The sequence below is a fragment of the Pecten maximus genome, chromosome 8, assembly GCF_902652985.1.
Source record: "Pecten maximus chromosome 8, xPecMax1.1, whole genome shotgun sequence".
Lineage (NCBI taxonomy): Eukaryota > Metazoa > Mollusca > Bivalvia > Pectinida > Pectinidae > Pecten > Pecten maximus.
In genome coordinates, this window is record NC_047022.1 from 36,658,190 (window position 1) to 36,679,148 (window position 20,959).

Genomic DNA, 20,959 nt, shown 5'->3' on the forward strand with positions numbered 1-20,959 from the left:
GGAAATTTATTGCCCGCTAGGACAAGGCCATGGTTCTATTTTCATTCAAAAAAGATTAGGAGGTATCATTCCGGACATTATTTTCATAAACATCATAATCAACATTAGCGTCAGCAGAAAATATTAAATATCGATAAACAGGCATATTCTCACTCAAATGTTTTTTCCTGAACTATGATGCAGATTTAACTGAAGCAAGCCAGTTTATTATCTTATTTGCATAACGGTCTCATTTCATTGTTCATGTCATATCATTTAAGAATTGATCAAATAATGTCACAAGCATATCTAACATTTGAAAAACGAAAGAAACGCATATAACAAAAAATATATGATTTATTATTAAAAAAAAAACAATAAATAATACAAAAGTTAACTATGGTACATCATATTAACATCATCAAAAAACTAAGGTGTGTGACTATTCAAAAATAATCATAAATACATTTGCCAGTTTGAGTCAAATTTAACTGGTGATCGTTAAAGTGAATTAGATTACCTGTAAAATAATTACAAAGTTTCAACTCGACAAATCCTATTTTAATAATTAAAGATGTATGATTTTGTAATTTTTATTTTTGACTGAAACAAAATTCAATTTATTTCCGATCAAATCATCCATGTATCCAGGCGCTTTAAACAACAATACCTACCATAAGACAAATTATTTAAATATGATTGTTTGAACTGTTCAAGCAAGTTCAACGAACAGTGCAGTATCTCCTTTTTGGATAAACACATTTCCACATAATTAAACCTAATCTTGAAATTTATAATCAACTTTTAATAACACATGTAAATATTTAGTATGTGTTGATGTGATGTTCCATAGTAAACAAATCCAATGGTTCTTAAAAGTCATTAAACGAACACGATATGGATTTCGGATCGCATCCCGGATAAACTTTAACATTAGGATTGTCCAGATCTCCTTTGTTGTTATCAGCTGTGGTGGTACTGGAGGTTTCGGACGGAGGCCCCACGTCCTTCACACATGCGCAGCGTGGTTTAGTTGTCCCTGGCCTATAGTACTCTCTGGGAAGTCCTGCCCAGTCTCTCTGTATCCCGCCACTGTAACAGGTTTACTACATGTACGGATATACCCTCACATCACCAATCAATATACATATAAGCACTGTAAAATATAAACTCATTAATTCTGTGAAAACTCATTAACATTTTTATGACTCGTATGAATATTTTGATGGGTATCTCATAATTTAATGCACACTTTTCGTGTATCTGATCACCTAGTAGACTATGGTGTAATACCTGAGTGTTGAACACCAGAGTCGTCTGCCCTTCCCCTGTGCAGACTCGGAGTTACACGGCGGGAATCGTCTATAGTCAGCCGCTGTCAGTTTTTTATCGTCCTCAGCCGCCGCTAGTTGTTTCTCGTACTCGCGGTACGCCGTTGTCGGTGTGCCCGCTGCGTCGTAAAAATTACCCACAATTTTACCTAGAACGATAGTAAACCCATGTTATGCGTTTTCCATAGATAGAATTCGTTTGCCGATCAACATGAATTCGTTTGCCGATCAACATGAGTCAAATCAGAGACGTATATACCAGATATACAAGTCTCTGGTCAAATCGATGAATTCAGATTCAGAGTTTTTGGAGGGCTATGTAAAGGTCATGTATACATGTATATCAAGCACAGGCGTTTGTACCCAGCTAGTATACTCTACCCATAATCATAGCTCCTGCTATCGGGGCCGATTTCTTTTCTATAAATAGTACTAATGAGAGGCTGACACCTTTGATCTCAAGTATGTAAATCATTTGATTTGACCATTTTTATGGGACTGAAGTTAAACATTAAGGAATCATTTAAAAAATCAAAGAGTCATACAATGTGCTTATATTTCTATTTCAGAGCTGACTGTCAAAGGATTGCAAAATCCTACTTTGTCTGAATGAAATATTTGTATCTATGTACAATACTGAAATATAGCAAGAACTAATATATCGGCATTTTAAAGATATGATAAAAAAAAAAGAATTTTGTCACAAACAAGCGTGTAAATTCTTATCCGATTCTTACGTACTGAAATGTGACATGTTTGAAGCTTATCAAATTGTTTTCGGGACGACTATATGTATGTGCTCGTTGTTTCCTGTATACGACTTGACCTTTGACCTTACCGACATATGTGTAATCTTTCCTGTAGAACTTGACCCAGTCATCCAAGCCTCGGATATCTGTAAGGGAAAGTCCTGTGATATCGTCCACTAGTCCGGCTTCCGTAAAGTCTCCAGAGACGTATGCTCGCGACCCGTCTCGTCCTAAAACACAAAAAGTTTGCTTTAATTAAAGGTTATTAACGGACATCTATTTCAAGTTCATACGACATTATTAACTTAAGTCACAGATACATGTATGTTATCTGAAGTGCCTGTAATAATATTGAAAGGGCCGGTGATTTTAGTAAGATTTTCAAGGACTAGTGATTTTAGTTAGATAGTTTAAGGACCAGTGATTTTAGTTAGATATTTTAAGGACTAGTGATTTTAGTAAGATATTTCAAGGACTAGTGATTTTAGTTAGATATTTTAAGGACCGGTGATTTTAGTAAGATATTTCAAGGACTGGAGATTTTAGTAAGATATTTTAAGGACCGGTGATTTTAGTAAGATATTTCAAGGACTGGAGATTTTAGTTAGATATTTTAAAGACTAGTGATTTTAGTTAGATATTTTAAGGACTAGAGCTTTTAGTTAGATATTTTAAAGACTAGTGATTTTAGTTAGATTTTTTATAAATGTTTTTAGTACTATCGATAACTCACTGTATATGTTCGATTTCGCGCTGAAACAGCCGTCTGAGATTTTGAAATCGCATACTGTTTTCCTTGTTTTGAATTTGTTAATTGCATGGAACTTTCTACAAATATATATACAAGTGTATTTTACTAAATCTTCAAGTCCTGTCAGCCGCCTGCCATTTACTTACATACTTTTTTCTAATCCTGTCCATACTCATGTATATAATTTATGAAATGCGACGAAATTTATAAAATACGGTTTAAACTAATTTCTCGAATTATATTGCCTACTACTGATGGTATTTATATACACTTCTATATCATACACACACGATAGTTTACACATATACATTTCCTGATTCCTCGTATGAGACACAAACGGTCGGTATATGAAAGGTGCATTAAATCCGTATAATTTACAGGGACATGATTTACAATATTATACAAATAAATAAACTTCGTTTATCAGGTAAAATAATACTTGATACATCATCATCATCATCATATACCCGACTGGTTAAAGACCATATAACATGGAATTAACTGTTTCTATGCAGAGATAAGTCTGGACTCTGAACACTCAAACAATAAATCGAACGGCTTACATGGATTATGATCATAAATACCTAGTCTTTATCATTTAAATGTTTGCATCAGTTCTCTGCAGTAATATCTATATGAATTTTGAAATAGGGGAAAAAAAACATAACTTAACCTGAAAAGAACTCGTATCCTCCGCCGGGTCCGTAATGTTTCCTGCCCTTTGTAACATCAAACACCTGGCCCAATACTGCTAAGTATATGTCCCCTTCCCCGCGGTATTTCCACAACTCGTCCTTGGTAAAAATCCGATCTGATGTTGACTTTACGTCAGCGGTGTCGTCAGAGAGATCGATGTAGTACGCTATTGTAGATTTCACATTGACTGGAACATATACCATTAAGACGCGAGTTAAAGGAACCAGGTACCCGTACGCGTACAGCACACTCACCACGCCCACCACAATGGTGACGATCATGGCTTTTCCCGGCATGTTTACGACACAAATACAGCGTGTCAATGTGTCTTGTGGTGATCACGGTATGTCCGATGTTATCAATGTTAAACTGTGTGTCAGCCGAAGCAAGAGATGCAGACGACTCTGTCACTACATTGTGTTTCCTCAAATGTGTATTAGAATGTTGACAACTCATGGGCGCTGCCATTGATTGCGAAAACGAGGCAACACGGATGTCCGATGCTAGTGGGGTCCTCGATGGGTTATATTTTCAGAAAATAAGTGGTTTTCTAAAAAAAATCTTTGTCCCTCAAATTACATACGCAATTTTGAATAGAGACTTAATGTCTGCTAGATATTAGATAAGACTATTTTACTGTGATTTTTTTTCAATCTACACGATGTATGTGTTTTTAACACTCAGTCTAGTCACATGTCAGATATTACTTTGTCATAATCGATCTTGATTAATGGGAAGTGTGAACGTACACTGTACAGGCCTCTGTTGGGTCATGAACTCTATGGTGAGAACGTTAAGGCCTATGGTGGATAATTAACTCCATGGTGTTCACGTTCAGGCCCATGGTGGGTAATTAACTCCATGGTGTGAACGTTAAGGCCTATTGTGGGTAATTAACTCCATGGTGTTCACGTTAAGGCCTATTGTGGGTAATTAACTCCATGGTGTTCACGTTAAGGCCTATTGTGGGTAATTAACTCTATGGTGTGAACGTACAGGCCTATGGTGGGTCATGAACTCCATGGTGTGAACGTACAGGCCTATGGTCGGTAATTAACTCCATGGTGTGAACGTTCAGGCCTATGGTGGGTAATTAACTCCATGGTGTTCACGTTCAGGCCCATGGTGGGTAATTAACTCCATGGTGTGAACGTACAGGCCTATGGTCGGTAATTAACTCCATGGTGTGAACGTTCAGGCCTATGGTAGGTAATTAACTCTATGGTGTGAACGTTCAGGCTTATCGTGGGTAATTAACTCCATGGTGTGAACGTTCAGGCCTATGGTGGGTAATTAACTCTATGGTGTTCACGTTCAGGCCTATGGTGGTTTATTAACTCTATGGTGTTCACGTTCAGGCCCATGGTGGGTAATTAACTCTATGGTGTGAACGTTAAGGCCTATGGTGGGTAATTAACTCTATGGTGTGAACGTTAAGGCCTATGGTGGGTAATTAATTCAATGGTGTTCACGTTAAGGCCATTAACTCCATGGTGTTCACGTTCAGGCCTATGGTGGGTAATTAACTCCATGGCGTTCACGTTAAGGCCTATGGTGGGTCATGAATTCCACGGTGTGAACGTTGAGACCTGTGTTGGGTCATGAATTCTATGGTGTGAACGTTAAGAAATATACACCTCTTCATTTGTGTTTATTAATAGTGTACTTTGTTTCTGATATATCTTTGTTTCCCCCAATATATTATTTGTATTTTTTATTAAGATAGTAGGTCAGGCAATCAATCAATCAATCAATCAATCAATCAATCAATCAATCAATCAATCAATCAATCAATCAATCCATCCATCCATCCATCCATCCATCCATCCATCCATCCATCCATCAATCAATCAGTTTATTTTTTATCAGTTTCCCACTAAAAATAAGGATTAAGATAAGTCTCCGTTTACTCTCATCAAATTCATATTGAGGTAATCTTCCATATGGACGGTATACATCTGTAACACAGAATTGGCTTTAAACCTTGAAACTTTGATTTACCGACTGCTGACTTTAACGATATACCATATCCATCAAAACCAGGGGACATTCATGGCAGTATCTATGTACATTTACTCTGTTCAATCCGGAGCCTGTCTTCTCCGGAATCCGACATGAGTTTTCGGTACACAAAATTAAGGTAGGCACATGTCGATTGCAAATGATTTTATTCGTCAATTTCAAACGTAATGTTTCACATCTTTGTCACATATATGACACAGGAAGGTAATGTTCTAAAGAGTACAATGACATTATAATCTAATATTCAATGTTACACTCTTACCTCTAATTTTCTAATAACGACATGATAAGTACATTAATTATGTTTCTCAAATCAGCAAGTGAATAAAACAACTATATGTATTCCCCCAGGTCACGTCATGTCTCACACTTTTCCAAGTATCCGCCATTCAACGATGCTTTCATGTTAATCTGAAAAATTGTTAGCTATCACATCAATATTTATGAATAAACAGAAATGTTGAATTCAGGGTTAAACCTGGACAACATTGAACTTTGGAGTGTAATATCTAATTCTTGGATAAAACTGGACATATGGGGTGGATTATTTTGTTTAATGATTGCAAGACCATTCCATGCACAGTTTAGATATACACGCCATATGACGGAACAGGAAACAGCCCAGCCCGAGTTTAACAGGGCCAGAGCGAACTGCGCTACATAATGGCATTGTGTATGAAAACGTGGAATTCTCCGACACCTCAAAAATCGAGCGTGACATAATAGGTACCTTACATATATAAGGATAAATGAGATATTTATTTACACCAAATCACTCATTTAGTCCCAAATCGGTGTTCTATTTCATCCGTATAGACCCTCGCTTTACACTGGAGTGCAACTAACACAGACCCAAAATCATTTATTGTGTTTTTCATCTTCCATATTTAAAATGAAGAAAACTTAGCTTATTATTTCATAAAACCTGTTATATTTAATACAAGAATACATTATTTAAAAAATATAAGCGGTAAAATAGAAATAAATGTATTTTTTCTCTTTACGCTCCATCGCGCTGTTTAGGATGAGTTTGCCACCCGCGACCTACATAGTTAGCAATACAATACAATAATATTTTATTTGAGTGTCACACATCATATAAAAATGAGCAATGAGGATAACGATAGAAGCTTGTTATTCGGCTTACGAGACACCGTAGTTGGCAATATGGCGTCGAGTCAAGTGTGAAATTTTGCGAGGGTCTATACAGACGGAATGTAACACTGATATGGGACTAAATGGGTGTTTTGGGGTAAGGAAATATCTCATTTATCCATATAGGTAAGGTAAGTATTATTCCACATGGTGTCGGGCCCAGAGGAAACTCAGGCTAGAAACAGCCCCATTATTCATTTGGTTCACAATGTTTTTAACGAATTTTATCAAAAATCGGTAGCTCAGTGTATTCTGTCTATCTTATCCATATATATGGTTACCTGGATCCAGTTGTTTACCTGGGCGTAGGGAGCTGTCGTTCACTAACTAGTACACTATAGGTCAGTATCTAGCACACGATTATTTTTCATTTAGACTTTGAACTTTGGACCCCGTTCGTATTTCGTCATCAAAACTCGGAAAATTAATTAAAAAAAAAGAAGAGAAAATGGACTTTGATTCGAGTGAATCAATAATAAAGCTAACATTTTATAGAAAAATCCACACTATGGGGGTATATAAATAATGTTACAACACGCTGTCACATATCGGTCTTTCCCAGGTGAACAGACCACTCGTTGGAGCTGACTTGATGAGAAATGGCGGGTTTCCAGCTGGCCAACGTCCTTCATGTCGTCCTGATACTCGCTAGCTGTTGTGATGCTGAGAAGCTGGAAAGGACCACATTCAAAGCGGCGGTGTATGAACACGCCGTTATTCTGTCCGACGTCCGACACGAGAATGCGTCTGTCTCGAGGACGACGGCCCTCCAACACATGATGAAAAACCTGAACATATACCGGGATCAGGTGGAGACGGCAGCACAACAGGTAATCATTAGTTAGGTAAACCTCAGGAATCCGTGTACGCCAGGTAATAATTAGGTAAACCTCAGGAATCCGTGTACGCCAGGTAATCATTAGGTAAACCTCATGAATCCGTGTACGCCAGGTAATCATTAGTTAGGTAAACCTCAGCAATCCGTGTACGCCAGGTAATCATTAGTTAGGTAAACCTCAGGAATCCGTGTACGTCAGGTAATCATTAGGTAAACCTCAGGAATCCGTGTACGTCAGGTAATCATTAGGTAAACCTCAGGAATCCGTGTACGCCAGGTAATCATTAGTTAGGTAAACCTCAGGAATCCGTGTACGCCAGGTAATCATTAGTTAGGTAAACCTCAGCAATCCGTGTACGTCAGGTAATCATTAGGTAAACCTCAGCAATCCGTGTACGTCAGGTAATCATTAGGTAAACCTCAGGAATCCATGTACGCCAGGTAATCATTAGTTAGGTAAACCTCATGAATCCGTGTACGCCAGGTAATCATTAGTTAGGTAAACCTCATGAATCCGTGTACGCCAGGTAATCATTAGTTAGGTAAACCTCAGCAATCCGTGTACGTCAGGTAATCATTAGGTAAACCTCATAAATCCGTGTACGCCAGGTAATCATTAGTTAGGTAAACCTCAGCAATCCGTGTACGCCAGGTAATCATTAGTTAGGTAAACCTCAGGAATCCGTGTACGCCAGGTAATCATTAGGTAAACCTCAGCAATCCGTGTACGTCAGGTAATCATTAAGTAAACCTCATGAATCCGTGTACGCCAGGTAATCATTAGTTAGGTAAACCTCAGCAATCCGTGTACGCCAGGTAATCATTAGGTAAACCTCAGCAATCCGTGTACGCCAGGTAATCATTAGTTAGGTAAACCTCAGCAATCCGTGTACGTCAGGTAATCATTAGTTAGGTAAACCTCAGGAAACCGTGTACGTCAGGTAATCATTAGGTAAACCTCAGGAATCCGTGTACGCCAGGTAATCATTAGGTAAACCTCAGGAATCCATGTACGCCAGGTAATCATTAGGTAAACCTCAGGAATCCATGTACGCCAGGTAATCATTAGGTAAACCTCAGGAATCCGTGTACGTCAGGTAATCATTAGTTAGGTAAACCTCAGGAATCCGTGTACGCCAGGTAATCATTAGTTAGGTAAACCTCAGGAATCCATGTACGCCAGGTAATCATTAGGTAAAGCTCAGGAATCCGTGTACGCCAGGTAATCATTAGTTAGGTAAACCTCAGGAATCCGTGTACGTCAGGTAATCATTAGGTAAACCTAAGGAATCCATGTACGCCAGGTAATCATTAGGTAAACCTCAGCAATCCGTGTACGTCAGGTAATCATTAGTTAGGTAAACCTCAGCAATCCGTGTACGTCAGGTAATCATTAGGTAAACCTCAGCAATCCGTGTACGTCAGGTAATCATTAGTTAGGTAAACCTCAGGAATCCGTGTACGCCAGGTAATCAGGTAAACCTCAGCAATCCGTGTACGTCAGGTAATCATTAGGTAAACCTCAGGAATCCGTGTACGCCGGGTAATCATTAGTTAGGTAAACCTCAGGAATCCATGTACGCCAGGTAATCATTAGTTAGGTAAACCTCAGCAATCCATGTACGTCAGGTAATCATTAGGTAAACCTCAGGAATCCATGTACGCCGGGTAATCATTAGTTAGGTAAATCTCAGCAATCCGTGTACGTCAGGTAATCATTAGGTAAACCTCAGGAATCCGTGTACGCCAGGTAATCATTAGGTAAAGCTCAGGAATCCGTGTACGTCAGGTAATCATTAGTTAGGTAAACCTGAGGAATCCGTGTACGTCAGGTAATCATTAGTTAGGTAAACCTCAGGAATCCATGTACGCCAGGTAATCATTAGGTAAACCTCAGGAATCCGTGTACGCCGGGTAATCATTAGTTAGGTAAACCTCAGGAATCCGTGTACGTCAGGTAATCATTATTAGGTAAACCTCAGGAATCCATGTACGCCAGGTAATCATTAGGTAAACCTCAGGAATCCGTGTACGCCAGGTAATCATTAGTTAGGTAAACCTCAGCAATCCGTGTACGCCAGGTAATCATTAGTTAGGTAAACCTCAGGAATCCGTGTACGTCAGGTAATCATTAGTTAGGTAAACCTCAGGAATCCGTGTACGCCGGGTAATCATTAGGTAAACCTCAGGAATCCATGTACGCCAGGTAATCATTAGGTAAACCTCAGGAATCCGTGTACGCCAGGTAATCATTAGTTAGGTAAACCTCAGCAATCCGTGTACGCCAGGTAATCATTAGGTAAACCTCAGGAATCCGTGTACGCCAGGTAATCATTAGTTAGGTAAACCTCAGGAATCCGTGTACACCAGGTAATCATTAGTTATGTAAACCTCAGCAATCCGTGTACGTCAGGTAATCATTAGGTAAACCTCAGGAATCCGTGTACGTCAGGTAATCATTAGTTAGGTAAACCTCAGGAATCCGTGTACGCCGGGTAATCATTAGGTAAACCTCAGGAATCCGTGTACGCCAGGTAATCATTAGTTAGGTAAACCCCAGGAATCCGTGTATCAGTTCAATAATTTAAATGTCGTTCGATTTTATCGCTTTGAATGTGTTCGACAGGGTACAATAAAAGCGAAAAATTTTGGAATGAAAGTTTTCAATGAATACCAAGAAAATGAGACATTTTTAAGTGAAATAATTCTCCAAAAATGATACACTAATAATCAAACTACTTTTCGGATTCATTACAATTAAAAATAAGAAGAGGAGGGTATGGCCTTAACTTACTTTTGAAACCATAGTAACATTGAGTAGTGATTGTTATGTAAATGGCTACCGTTCCATTGTTATAAATAAGGATAATTGATGATGTACCGCTTTTTGTGAGGTTAGATACGTACATGTACCTTTTATTAAATATATATGGAAATCAAATCAGGAACACTGACTATTTTTACTTTTATTGTTTGGTGCTAGTAGAAAATACTGTTAAACAAGAAAGGAGCCGTTCAATCACTCGTATACTGTATGACGTATGTCATTACATGGGTCAAGCAAGTCAGTCCTTATCTCAATCGTTATCGTCCTGAAGGATCAAATCCACATTGTTGGAGTACTGTTCTAACTTACATAGAGACTGGCTGTTCGTGGTATTACTTCTTACATTATTATCGAAATCATTATGAATAAACGTGGTGAAGGTGCTGGCGTCACTGTGTATTTAAAGTGGACATGTTTATGGTCCTGAAGCATCTCTCCTTAATCCTAATGAAAACGTGATCATTCCGCTTCTCTTGTTGCTAAATTAACCAGTTTAAAGCCACATATTCACGAAGAAACATATATCAATGTTTACATTTTGAGCTTTTTACAGTTTTAGTATTTGATACATACCCAACAGATTATCGTGAATCAGAAACTGAAATAAAATGTGTATTTATGAAAATTGTCAACTTCACCGATCTAAGATTGTATCGATGTTTTGTTGAATATATTGCTACATTTTAAAATTAAGTATTTGAATGTAAACCATGTTTGCTTATTTTGTTCAGTTACCTGGGTATTACGCGAATATTCTGCTTATATGTTTAATGAAAGCATTATTAGACACAGTTCACGTATGCTCGATATGTAAATAATAAATCTCGCAATAAATATAAATACGGCGAGTTATTTTTATACACTGATGTCTCAAGGACTCTCCCGGTCAAGCGTCCAGACCAGTGGTCATTTTAATGTTGGGAGACTTGAATGAGTATCTTGGATTGCCATTAATACACGTGTGCAACTAGAAGTTTAGGTTGTTCTGGAGTATGTGGCTTTAAGCACTAAGTATGGGTAGAGAAACAAATACCTGTTAGCAAACACTTGTTTAAAGATGGTAGGTAAATCAACCATGAAACACCCAATCATCCAACATCTTGTTATTCTGTTCAGGAAATCCCAATGTATTGAATTCAAAGACTGTTGTGTTAATCTGTCAGGAAATTGTCTAGGAATAGTATAATGAACTTAGTATGATGGTGTATGGATCTGTTATACCTAGTCAGAATGGTAATGTTTTAGAAGAAAAGATACAAAATCTAATCGTTTTAAGTGTCAAAATAATGCCATGAAATCAAGCTTCTCCTATCGAGAAATTTTGAATTTTATTGTGGCAGAAATTGGAAAGCCGTCGATTGAAAAAAGAGCGACATTAAGTCGGGCTATTTGATTAGACGAATTCGGACACACCTTGAATCATTTGATCCTTCAAAATCATGATGGCTCTACAGAGAAAGTCTTTCCTTTCAGGGTGTGGATATCATAGTTTTTCCGGAAGACGGGATTTACGGTATGGGATTCACCAGGAAAGCACTGACTGCCTATCTCGAGTACATCCCGGACCCAAAGAATGAGTCATGGAGCGCATGCTCAGAGCCAAATCGATACCCAGATACACATGTACAGCATTTCCTCAGTTGTCTAGCAAAAAACAACTCGATGTTTGTAGTGGCGAACTTCGGAGATAAACAGCCTTGTTCAAAATCTCTACACCCCAGTTGTCCTAGCGACGGTCATTTCCAGTTCAATACTGACATCGTATATAATCCAAACGGCACTCTTATAGCCAAGTATCACAAACAAAATCTCTTCTTCGAGTATCAGTTTGATTTTCCGTCAACTACCGAAGTCGTTACATTCAACACACCGTTTGGGTTGTTTGGCATGTTCACTTGTTTCGATATTATATTCCATGACCCCACGATTGACCTGATAAACCTCGGGGTGAGAAACATCGTGTTTCCCACAGCATGGATGGACGCCCCACCCCTACTGGGGGCGGTCCAGTTCCACTCCGCCTTCGCCAGAGGCATGGGTCTCAACTTCCTGTCCGCCAACATAAATTGGCCTTTGATGCGGTTTCATGGCAGTGGTATCTACACCCCAGATGGTGTCCTGACCTACTACTACAACGACAGACAAAGGCGGGGACAGCTGTTGATAGCGGATGTACCTGTGATTAGATCACTGACTCCAGCGTTAACGACTCGTACAGACGGTTCACCAGTGGTACAATGGGATCAACCTCCAACGGTTCGCTTGCCCTCTCAATTGTATGGTGATGCCGTTTTAACTAAAGATCATGACAATTCCACATTTTCGTCTTTTGTCTTCCACGATCTTTTTACTTTCAAATTTTTGGACGATGTCTCTGCTGGCACGCTTAGCATTTGCAATAATGCTCTTTGCTGTTTCCTTGAGTATGAGCGAGGCGTCGTCGGCGATGACGTGTACGCCTTTGGAGCGTTCGATGGACTTCACACTTACCAGGGTACTTACTACATACAAGTGTGTACCCTTCTAAGGTGTAGTGGGCCAACAAAGTCATCGTGTGGGAAACCACCAACTGAAGCGAAAACTCATTTCCGGAAAATCATAGTATCTGGGAATTTCTCCAGCCCTTACGTGTTTCCGGAAGTAGTCACCTATCAGAACCGGTCGCTGGCCGCCCCACTGCAGCATACATGGACTTTTACTCAGTCCGTCCTGTCGTTAGACACAAGGGTTATGGACCCGGTGGTATCTGCTGGCCTATTTGGTAGAGTCTATACGAAGTCAGAGTCCAATGGGCACAATCAAGTCGACTCATCCATTCAAAGAAACTAAAAGCTCAATGATTGTTCTGTTTCCAATAAATATTTATGACAACTTAAAGTGTTTTTGTACAGTTTGACAGTATAACGCTATCATATCAGGTAAAGTAGTTGTAAAACACTTCAGATGATTCACCAATGTAAGGTAAAATAAAACCAGGTACTCTTGTCAACAGTTTATTTAAAGATAACAACTTAAACATGTGGCAGCTAATGCTATACCATGACACACATTCTAAATGCCTAACATATTATGTTTACTTTAACCAATTATCTGTGACCATATTTAGTATTGACTATACCCTGTATTCTTGCCAACTTCGGGAATATGTCAGTAATAGGTAATACTTGTACAAATGTAGCTATATACCAAGTGATATCTATCAAATATCAATCGGATGAAGTACTTTTCTCAAAATAAAGAAACGTAAGTCCACCTGTCAAATTATTGACATATAAAGCGACACGGTCCCCAGACTTTCTCTTCTCTTTATCGTTTTGCAATTGTGGATAACCGTGATTTTATTTGATTCTACTTTCTTCTTTGTTTGTCACCAGGCAAATTCAAACACAAGTCTGTTGATTTCTAAAAATATATACATAGCTCGTATCTACCTTCAAGTTATATGCTTGTCTTTATATATAAATTCTCATATGAAACGGCTTAGAAGCACACAAAACATTTCCATGAAAAACAAATCTTTAACATATGAAACTACTTAATATTAACTGAGCATTTGCATATAATCAATTTAAGGACATGGATTTGATATGAAGGAGAAACTTACTATTATATTGTCGCGAAAGATGACTGAATACACTATACTACAGTAACATATATGAGTTTAATATGATGTGATGGTAATTAACCTGTATATAACTACATAAAATGCGTCCGTTATTGGGCTTGACCAAGTGTAGGCTACACTGACTGTGGATACGCTCTGTTGCGCAAACACCTTCGGGACGAGTTAACTCTCAACCAACTCGTCATAAAATATTTAAAAGGTAATGATAAAAAACAAGGTACTGCACATCCAGACAAAGCTGAAATTAATTCAATTTCTTTTATCATCTGGAAGAAGTAATATACCAGAGAAAGCAGGTCGTGACAGCCATATATTCTTAACAGCGAATAATAATAAAAAAAATGACGCTTGATAAGGAAGACATCGATTGATTTGTATCATAATTCCCCGATCCTTTGAAGATGACCTCATTACAACAGTAAATATCTGATTATGTGTTACCAGATATACATAAAGAATAAAGTGTTCTATAATACTGTTTACGAGTACTCTCCTTTATACCGACTCCCGTCATCGACCACCATCATTGACAGTAAAACGTTACAATTAAAACCCTGCATCTGAATAAATAACATGCATATAATTATCAACCTGAAAATATGGTTCATCGAGATAAAATGTCTTAAGACCACCATTTATATGACTATAATTATCAACCTGAAAATATGGTTCATCGAGATAAAATGTCTTAAGACCACCATTTATATGACTATAATTATCAACCTGAAAATATGGTTCATTGAGATAAAATGTCTTAAGACCACCATTTATATGACTATAATTATCAACCTGAAAATATGGTTCATCGAGATAAAATGTCTTAAGACCACCATTTATATGACTATCTCCGACATTCACTGTACATGTCCAATCATCGTCGGATCAACTGGGAAATATTGTAGGACGACCCTGAAAAGACAACATGGTATATTCCATTGATGATACTGAAGATCATAGAAAAGTAGATCACGATTCGATATCGGTACAAAGAGTTGAAGAATTTGTCCTTTTAAAAAAAAGATTAAATATTGTAAGGCAATGGTTTTATGAGTGAATTAAATCATTTCAGAAATCACTTCTTTGAGTTTATTTCTTATCTAAGATGACAAACCTAATTCAGTCAAACATATGCTGGACTGACCTGTTTTCTGGCAAGTTGACTTTTTCGTGGATGGCTTTGATGAGCTTCTCGGTGTATGAGGGGTTTCGCTCGGCATCAAACACCCCTATGGAGTGGATTTGAATGATCATTGTAGGATCTGAATTACCCAATCTCATCATCGACAAATCCGGCACCAACATGGTGTTGATCCTCTACAAACACAAACATTGGTATAGCTCTCAAAAGTATCATATCCCGCACAGATTATACAAACTTAACTGTTTACAACCTCCAGGGTGGAGACATTGTATAGGATATACTTCTCTGAATATCATGTTTACTATATACGCGATCAGTATTTACACTACTGCAAAATCTGCACTTGTATACAATGACTTAAAATAACATTATAACTCATAATAAATCAATCGGTTCTCAACTGGTTGACAATACCCTGTTAGCTAGTCGGATATTAACCATTGAAGTAAACCTTGTTTCCATAGGAGGCTGCATTCATGGAAGAGCTTCAACTTTATTTGTTTTTTATTTGTTATTTTTTTGTCTTTTTGATGAGCCCCTTTTGGGTTTATCGTAGAGAATCTGAAAACAATGCCACTGGAGACTCCACTGAAGGAAACTACACTCTATGACAATATATTTTCTCGACAAGTTTTGGTATTTAAATACTGTTGACTACCGGTAAATCGTATTGTAGACTAGCTTGACATCAGTTCTAGTTGGTATGTCTTTGTATTTTATATCACAGTCGATTTGGTAAATCAACATTAGATTACATTTCCTCGTGTGATGTAAAGTTCAATGCTCAATGACATTCACGTTAAGTTTTCAGCACCCCTGTCCTCATTTTGACAGCATGTCATTGCCTTGGCTAGATTTATATATGGCAGGTGGAGAAGTATATGTTGATTACATTATTTTCCTCTTGGCTCTTTCTCAATAGCCTTCGAATCCTCTTTTTTGTCGATCTTGAGTTAGAACTACGATTTCGTTTATACGTCATTATGTTGATAGTTGCTGTATCCAGTTAGTGAAGGTTTTCCCCTACAGGAGATACGCACTACGCGCTAAACACACACCTCTTAACATGTTGTTTTGACTTTCCTATCTTTCTGTTTAGATGTTCACATGTCTGCTCCCTAGCATATCACCGAACTGTCCTAGAAATAAGACTCGGCTGTATGTTTTAAAAATTTAATGAATATTCAGCGTGTATCTGCATCTGTGTATGTGTATATCTGATAATACAGTACACACGTGTCATTGGTACACTTCTATGATATAGGGGAAATTGATAACGCCGCGGTATGTAAGCTATACCATTGTCTGCATACCAAAACAGCTGTGTTTATGGCATATGTTTCAATTCTGTTGTTTAGAAACACACATGTATCAGAGCTGAAACTTTCTGAAACATTATACATATATATAGGACATACGATGGATAAGAGCTTTGTGACATAGACTGGTGGACACACGCAATACACTACCTCCATTGGCTTGCCCAGCACTTGGCTGACCAATTCTGATATCCATTCCACGAAGTCCTTTGGCAGGCTTTCCTTGGAGAGGTTGGTGGAACACGTAATGAACGGCATGTTGACTTTGAGATGGTGAGCGGCTGACCTCTTGGTGTAGCAGCTGGTGTGTCCTGATATAGGATCAGTAGAAACCTACCTGTGTGATACTTATAATGTATGCACACATGCGTATAAATGGGACTGTTAAGGCCAGACAACAAGAGATAAAATAAACCTGTTGTAACTAGTTAGATATATCTGATGTAACAGTAAGCGTCCTAAAGTATTCCATCCTGTTCTTCCTCTACGTCATCATCGTCGTCGTCGTCATATGCCCGCTTTATTTTAGGGAGAAACAACTATTTACAAATATTTTAAAGTTTACAACCCTTTTAATCTCAGTTTTATTAGACTGGTAAATAAAACGATGTTTGTGAATAGACACACTATATAACCTTCATCAAACAAATGAACAATGAAGCATGACGTCTCGGTGACTACACACTATAACCTTCATCACACAAATGAACAGTGAAGCGTGACGTCTCGGTGATTACACACTATAACCTTCATCACACAAATGAACAGTGAAGCGTGACGTCTCGGTGACTACACACTATATAACCTTCATCACACAAATGAACTGTGACGCGTGACGTCTCGGTGACTACACACTATAACTATCATCACACACATGAACTGTGAAGCGTGACGTCTCGGTGACTACACACTTTAACCTTCATCACACTAATGAACAGTGAAGCGTGACGTCTCGGTGACTACACACTTTAACCTTCATCACACAAATGAACTGTGAAGCGTGACGTCTCGGTGACTACACACTATAACCATCATCACACACATGAACTGTGAAGCGTGACGTCTCGGTGACTACATACGTTAACCTTCATCACACTAATGAACAGTGAAGCGTGACGTCTCGGTGACTACACACTATAACCATCATCACACACATGAACTGTGAAGCGTGACGTGTCGGTGACTACACACTATAACCATCATCACACACATGAACTGTGAAGCGTGACGTCTCGGTGACTACACACTTTAACCTTCATCACACTAATGAACAGTGAAGCGTGACGTCTCGGTGACTACATACTTTAACCTTCATCACACTAATGAACAGTGAAGCGTGACGTCTCGGTGACTACACACTTTAACCTTCATCACACTAATGAACAGTGAAGCGTGACGTCTCGGTGACTTAACACTTTAACCTTCATCACACAAATGAACAATAAAGAACTATCGACCAGACTAAAGAAAACAATTTATCTTAAGATGATGTTTATATTAGTAATACGTCTTCGTTCTGTTGTACAACAATTGACTCCAATTACCTATTACATTGGAGTTACAAAACAAGCTTCTAAATCATTATATTTACATTATTCTGTTCCATATGGGAACGATGATCGACCTGTTAATTATATACTGTGTCGTTGTTTGTAAAGTTGGTAACATATTGTGTTTAATGACTTCTTTATCAAGGTCATGTTTACAATGCAACGAACATTCTGTTATGTTTACTATCTCATTCCTTCACTTATTCAGGAGTTATTTAATTGTTTTCCCGCCAAAATTCAAAATTATCCAAAAATTGCAATCTAAATGCTTTTTTTCTTATACTCTAACACATGACATAATTTAAATATGACAAAATCTAAGAGAGAAAACAAACAAACAAAAACAAAATGAATAAAGTATAAAAAAAAACTACAATCACCAAATAGATATTTATTATCCACACAATCAGGTTTGTTGTAACGATTTTGGCCGAGAACAGTATGATAGGGTTGTTTTGTGGTGCCGAGGGCAGCAGGCAGTCTCAGGATAGTGTGATTCTAACAGATAGCTGTCAATCTACATAGCCCACCATATGTTGTTCCACGTGGAAGTAGTGTAGAATTACCCTGAAGTTAGGAGAAGTACAGTTAAGTTAATAAAGTATAGAGAAAAACCGAATACACGTAATAATGTAAAATACATAGTACTAAATCACTCAAATTATACATTGTACAAATACATCCTTCACAGTAGAAACAATACTGTAAATACACCCCTCAATTTACACATTGATGTATTGTAATTCCACCCCTAACAATAACATTGTATAAATTCACCATCACAATATAAGTATATTGTACAAATAAACTTCTCATAATAATACATTGTTGTACAAAATACATCTCTCACAATTTACACATTGATGTGTTGTAATCCATCCCTCACAATAGCATTGTACAAATACACCATCACAATAAGTATATTGTACAAATACACCTCTCATAATAATACATTGTTGTACAAAGTACATCTCTCACAAATGATACATTGTTGCGTCTATACAGTGTAGTTGGTATATAAGCATGAGATATGGTCGAAGTAGCGCCGCTGTATTAAAGGATATGAATTTAGTGATATACAAATAAATAGTTATTTATAATGAATTAATCGGAAGATTTACAATATATATACCTTTTAGCGGGTAAGTTCAGTTTTTCTCTAAAGCTTTGATTGAGTTTCTGTGTGTAACCGGGATTTCTTTCCTTATCAAACACTCCAATAGCATGAATCTGTACCAGCATCATCGGAGATGGGTCCTCTAAACGCAACATACGGGCATTCGGCTGTACGACCACACTCACGAACTAAAGTTAAACAAGAAATATCTTTAGGACTGCATTTGAATCAGGAATATAATTGTATTAATGTGTCATTTGAAAAGTTACATCCACTTATTCAGCTTGCATTCAATCTTAACTTTGTTTCGTTTTTAACTGCATATCTGCATTTTGCATTTACCACTACATTGACCAATCACATACTTCATCTTGACCAGTAACGCCACCTGTCGCGTCATATCCGGGGCCAAAAGAATACTATACGGCTATGCCGAAAAACATAACGTCAAAACTCATCAATGACATAACACAAATGATCAGGGTATATAGAAATAGCTCAGAAACCCAACAAAGGATCAAGGTCAATGAAAAAGCTCAGAAACCCAACAAATGGTCGGGGTATATAGAAATAGCTCAGAAACCCAACAAAGGATCGGGGTATATAGAAATAGCTCAGAAACCCAACAAAGGATCGGGGTATATAGAAATAGCTCAGAAACCCAACAAATGATCGGGGTATATAGAAATAGCTCAGAAACCCAACAAATGATCGGGGTATATAGAAATAGCTCAGAAACCCAACAAATGATCGGGGTATATAGAAATAGCTCAGAAACCCAACAAAGGATCAGGATCAATGGAAATAGCTCAGAAACCCAACAAAGGATCAAGGTCAATGAAAAAGCTCAGAAACCCAACAAATCATCGGGGTATATAGAAATAGCTCAGAAACCCAACAAAGGATCAGGATCAATGGAAATAGCTCAGAAACCCAACAAATGATCGGGGTATATAGAAATAGCTCAGAAACCCAACAAATGATCAGGGTCAATGGAAATAGCTCAGAAACCCAACAAATGATCGGGGTATATAGAAATAGCTCAGAAACCAATACGACGTTTAACGTATTATTGAGACAATGGATAGGAAAAGATACTTGAGAAATAAAGGTATCTTATAGAATGCTATAAACGTTGAAAAGACACTGGTCCATACATGAATGGTTTAATTTTGAGAACTTATAGATGCTAGGACTGGCTCTATAGTTGCTCAAGTCAAGGTAGTTTATCAGATGGTGTATTTATAGCCTAAACGGAAACATAAACACAAACTTGTGTTATATATGAAAAGAAAAGTCATTGATGTGGGTACATATAATCAACGACATCCATTACTATACACTTCACCTTGGCGGGGTTATCCAGCACCTCGGCCACGAGGGCTGTGGCCCAGCGCTCGAAGTCCTCGGGTAGCTGGTCACTGGCAAGGTTGGTGTAACACATGACGGTTGGCATGGTGATATCGTACGATGACAACGGAAACTCGAGTTATTGGTGTGGCCGCGTGGTCTGGTATCTATTTAGTCAAAATGATACGACACCTTGAACTTTATATGGAATATTCATGTCGGGATATTTCATTAATTTTAGGTATACCCGTCTATTCGTTGTAGCATTACCCAGTTACTAAGTATACACTTCCATGACGATACGACAGAACGATAAACTTACCTGAGTACCCTCGACCTGTCAATATTGACTCGCCTAGCTGTTATCAATGCTGATCTGAGGTCAATAACTACTGATCCATTTACGCGTGGAAACAGCTTCCGTCTATACTGATTAACACTAGTACTTGTTGACGGTTATACAGAATGAAAAAAAAACCCAAATCCAATTACATTAGAAAATAAACAGT

General features: G+C 37.9%; 4 protein-coding genes across 8 annotated transcripts; 1 reads left to right on the plus strand and 3 right to left on the minus strand.

Moving 5' to 3' along the window:
- Positions 1-429: 429 nt before the first annotated feature.
- LOC117333383 (neuferricin-like) lies at positions 430-3,990 on the minus strand. Its single transcript, XM_033892655.1, has 4 exons — positions 3,484-3,990; positions 2,149-2,289; positions 1,273-1,459; positions 430-1,071 (listed from the first exon to the last, which is right to left on the minus strand). The coding sequence occupies exons 1-4, from the start codon at positions 3,800-3,802 to the stop codon at positions 852-854; spliced, it is 867 nt and encodes a 288-aa protein (XP_033748546.1). The 5' UTR covers positions 3,803-3,990; the 3' UTR covers positions 430-851.
- Positions 3,991-6,692: 2,702 nt separating this feature from the next.
- Positions 6,693-13,219, plus strand: LOC117333384 (pantetheinase-like). The gene is made up of 3 exons (XM_033892656.1): positions 6,693-6,780; positions 7,246-7,513; positions 11,822-13,219. Exons 2-3 carry the CDS (start codon positions 7,283-7,285, stop codon positions 13,175-13,177), a joined length of 1,587 nt encoding a protein of 528 aa, XP_033748547.1. The 5' UTR covers positions 6,693-6,780; positions 7,246-7,282; the 3' UTR covers positions 13,178-13,219.
- A 108-nt stretch (positions 13,220-13,327) lies between these two features.
- LOC117333385 (D-dopachrome decarboxylase-A-like) lies at positions 13,328-16,873 on the minus strand. Of its 4 annotated transcripts, none has more exons than XR_004533887.1 (4): positions 16,584-16,850; positions 15,115-15,287; positions 14,697-14,882; positions 13,328-14,564 (listed from the first exon to the last, which is right to left on the minus strand). XR_004533887.1 is itself a non-coding variant. In XM_033892658.1 (4 exons), the coding sequence occupies exons 1-3, from the start codon at positions 16,689-16,691 to the stop codon at positions 14,828-14,830; spliced, it is 336 nt and encodes a 111-aa protein (XP_033748549.1). In that variant the 5' UTR covers positions 16,692-16,873; the 3' UTR covers positions 13,328-14,671; positions 14,804-14,827. The 4 variants fall into 4 exon arrangements, 2 of the variants coding, with proteins under 2 accessions (XP_033748549.1, XP_033748548.1); XR_004533886.1 differs by having other exon boundaries at positions 14,631-14,882; XM_033892658.1 differs by having other exon boundaries at positions 13,328-14,671; positions 14,804-14,882; positions 16,584-16,873.
- A 1,488-nt stretch (positions 16,874-18,361) lies between these two features.
- On the minus strand, positions 18,362-20,858 carry LOC117333386. Of its 2 annotated transcripts, XM_033892660.1 has the most exons (4): positions 20,773-20,858; positions 20,449-20,617; positions 19,116-19,288; positions 18,362-18,550 (listed from the first exon to the last, which is right to left on the minus strand). In XM_033892660.1, the coding sequence occupies exons 2-4, from the start codon at positions 20,554-20,556 to the stop codon at positions 18,496-18,498; spliced, it is 336 nt and encodes a 111-aa protein (XP_033748551.1). In that variant the 5' UTR covers positions 20,557-20,617; positions 20,773-20,858; the 3' UTR covers positions 18,362-18,495. The 2 variants fall into 2 exon arrangements, with proteins under 2 accessions (XP_033748551.1, XP_033748550.1); XM_033892659.1 differs by lacking the exon at positions 20,773-20,858 and having other exon boundaries at positions 20,449-20,720.
- Between the last annotated feature and the right edge of the window lie 101 nt (positions 20,859-20,959).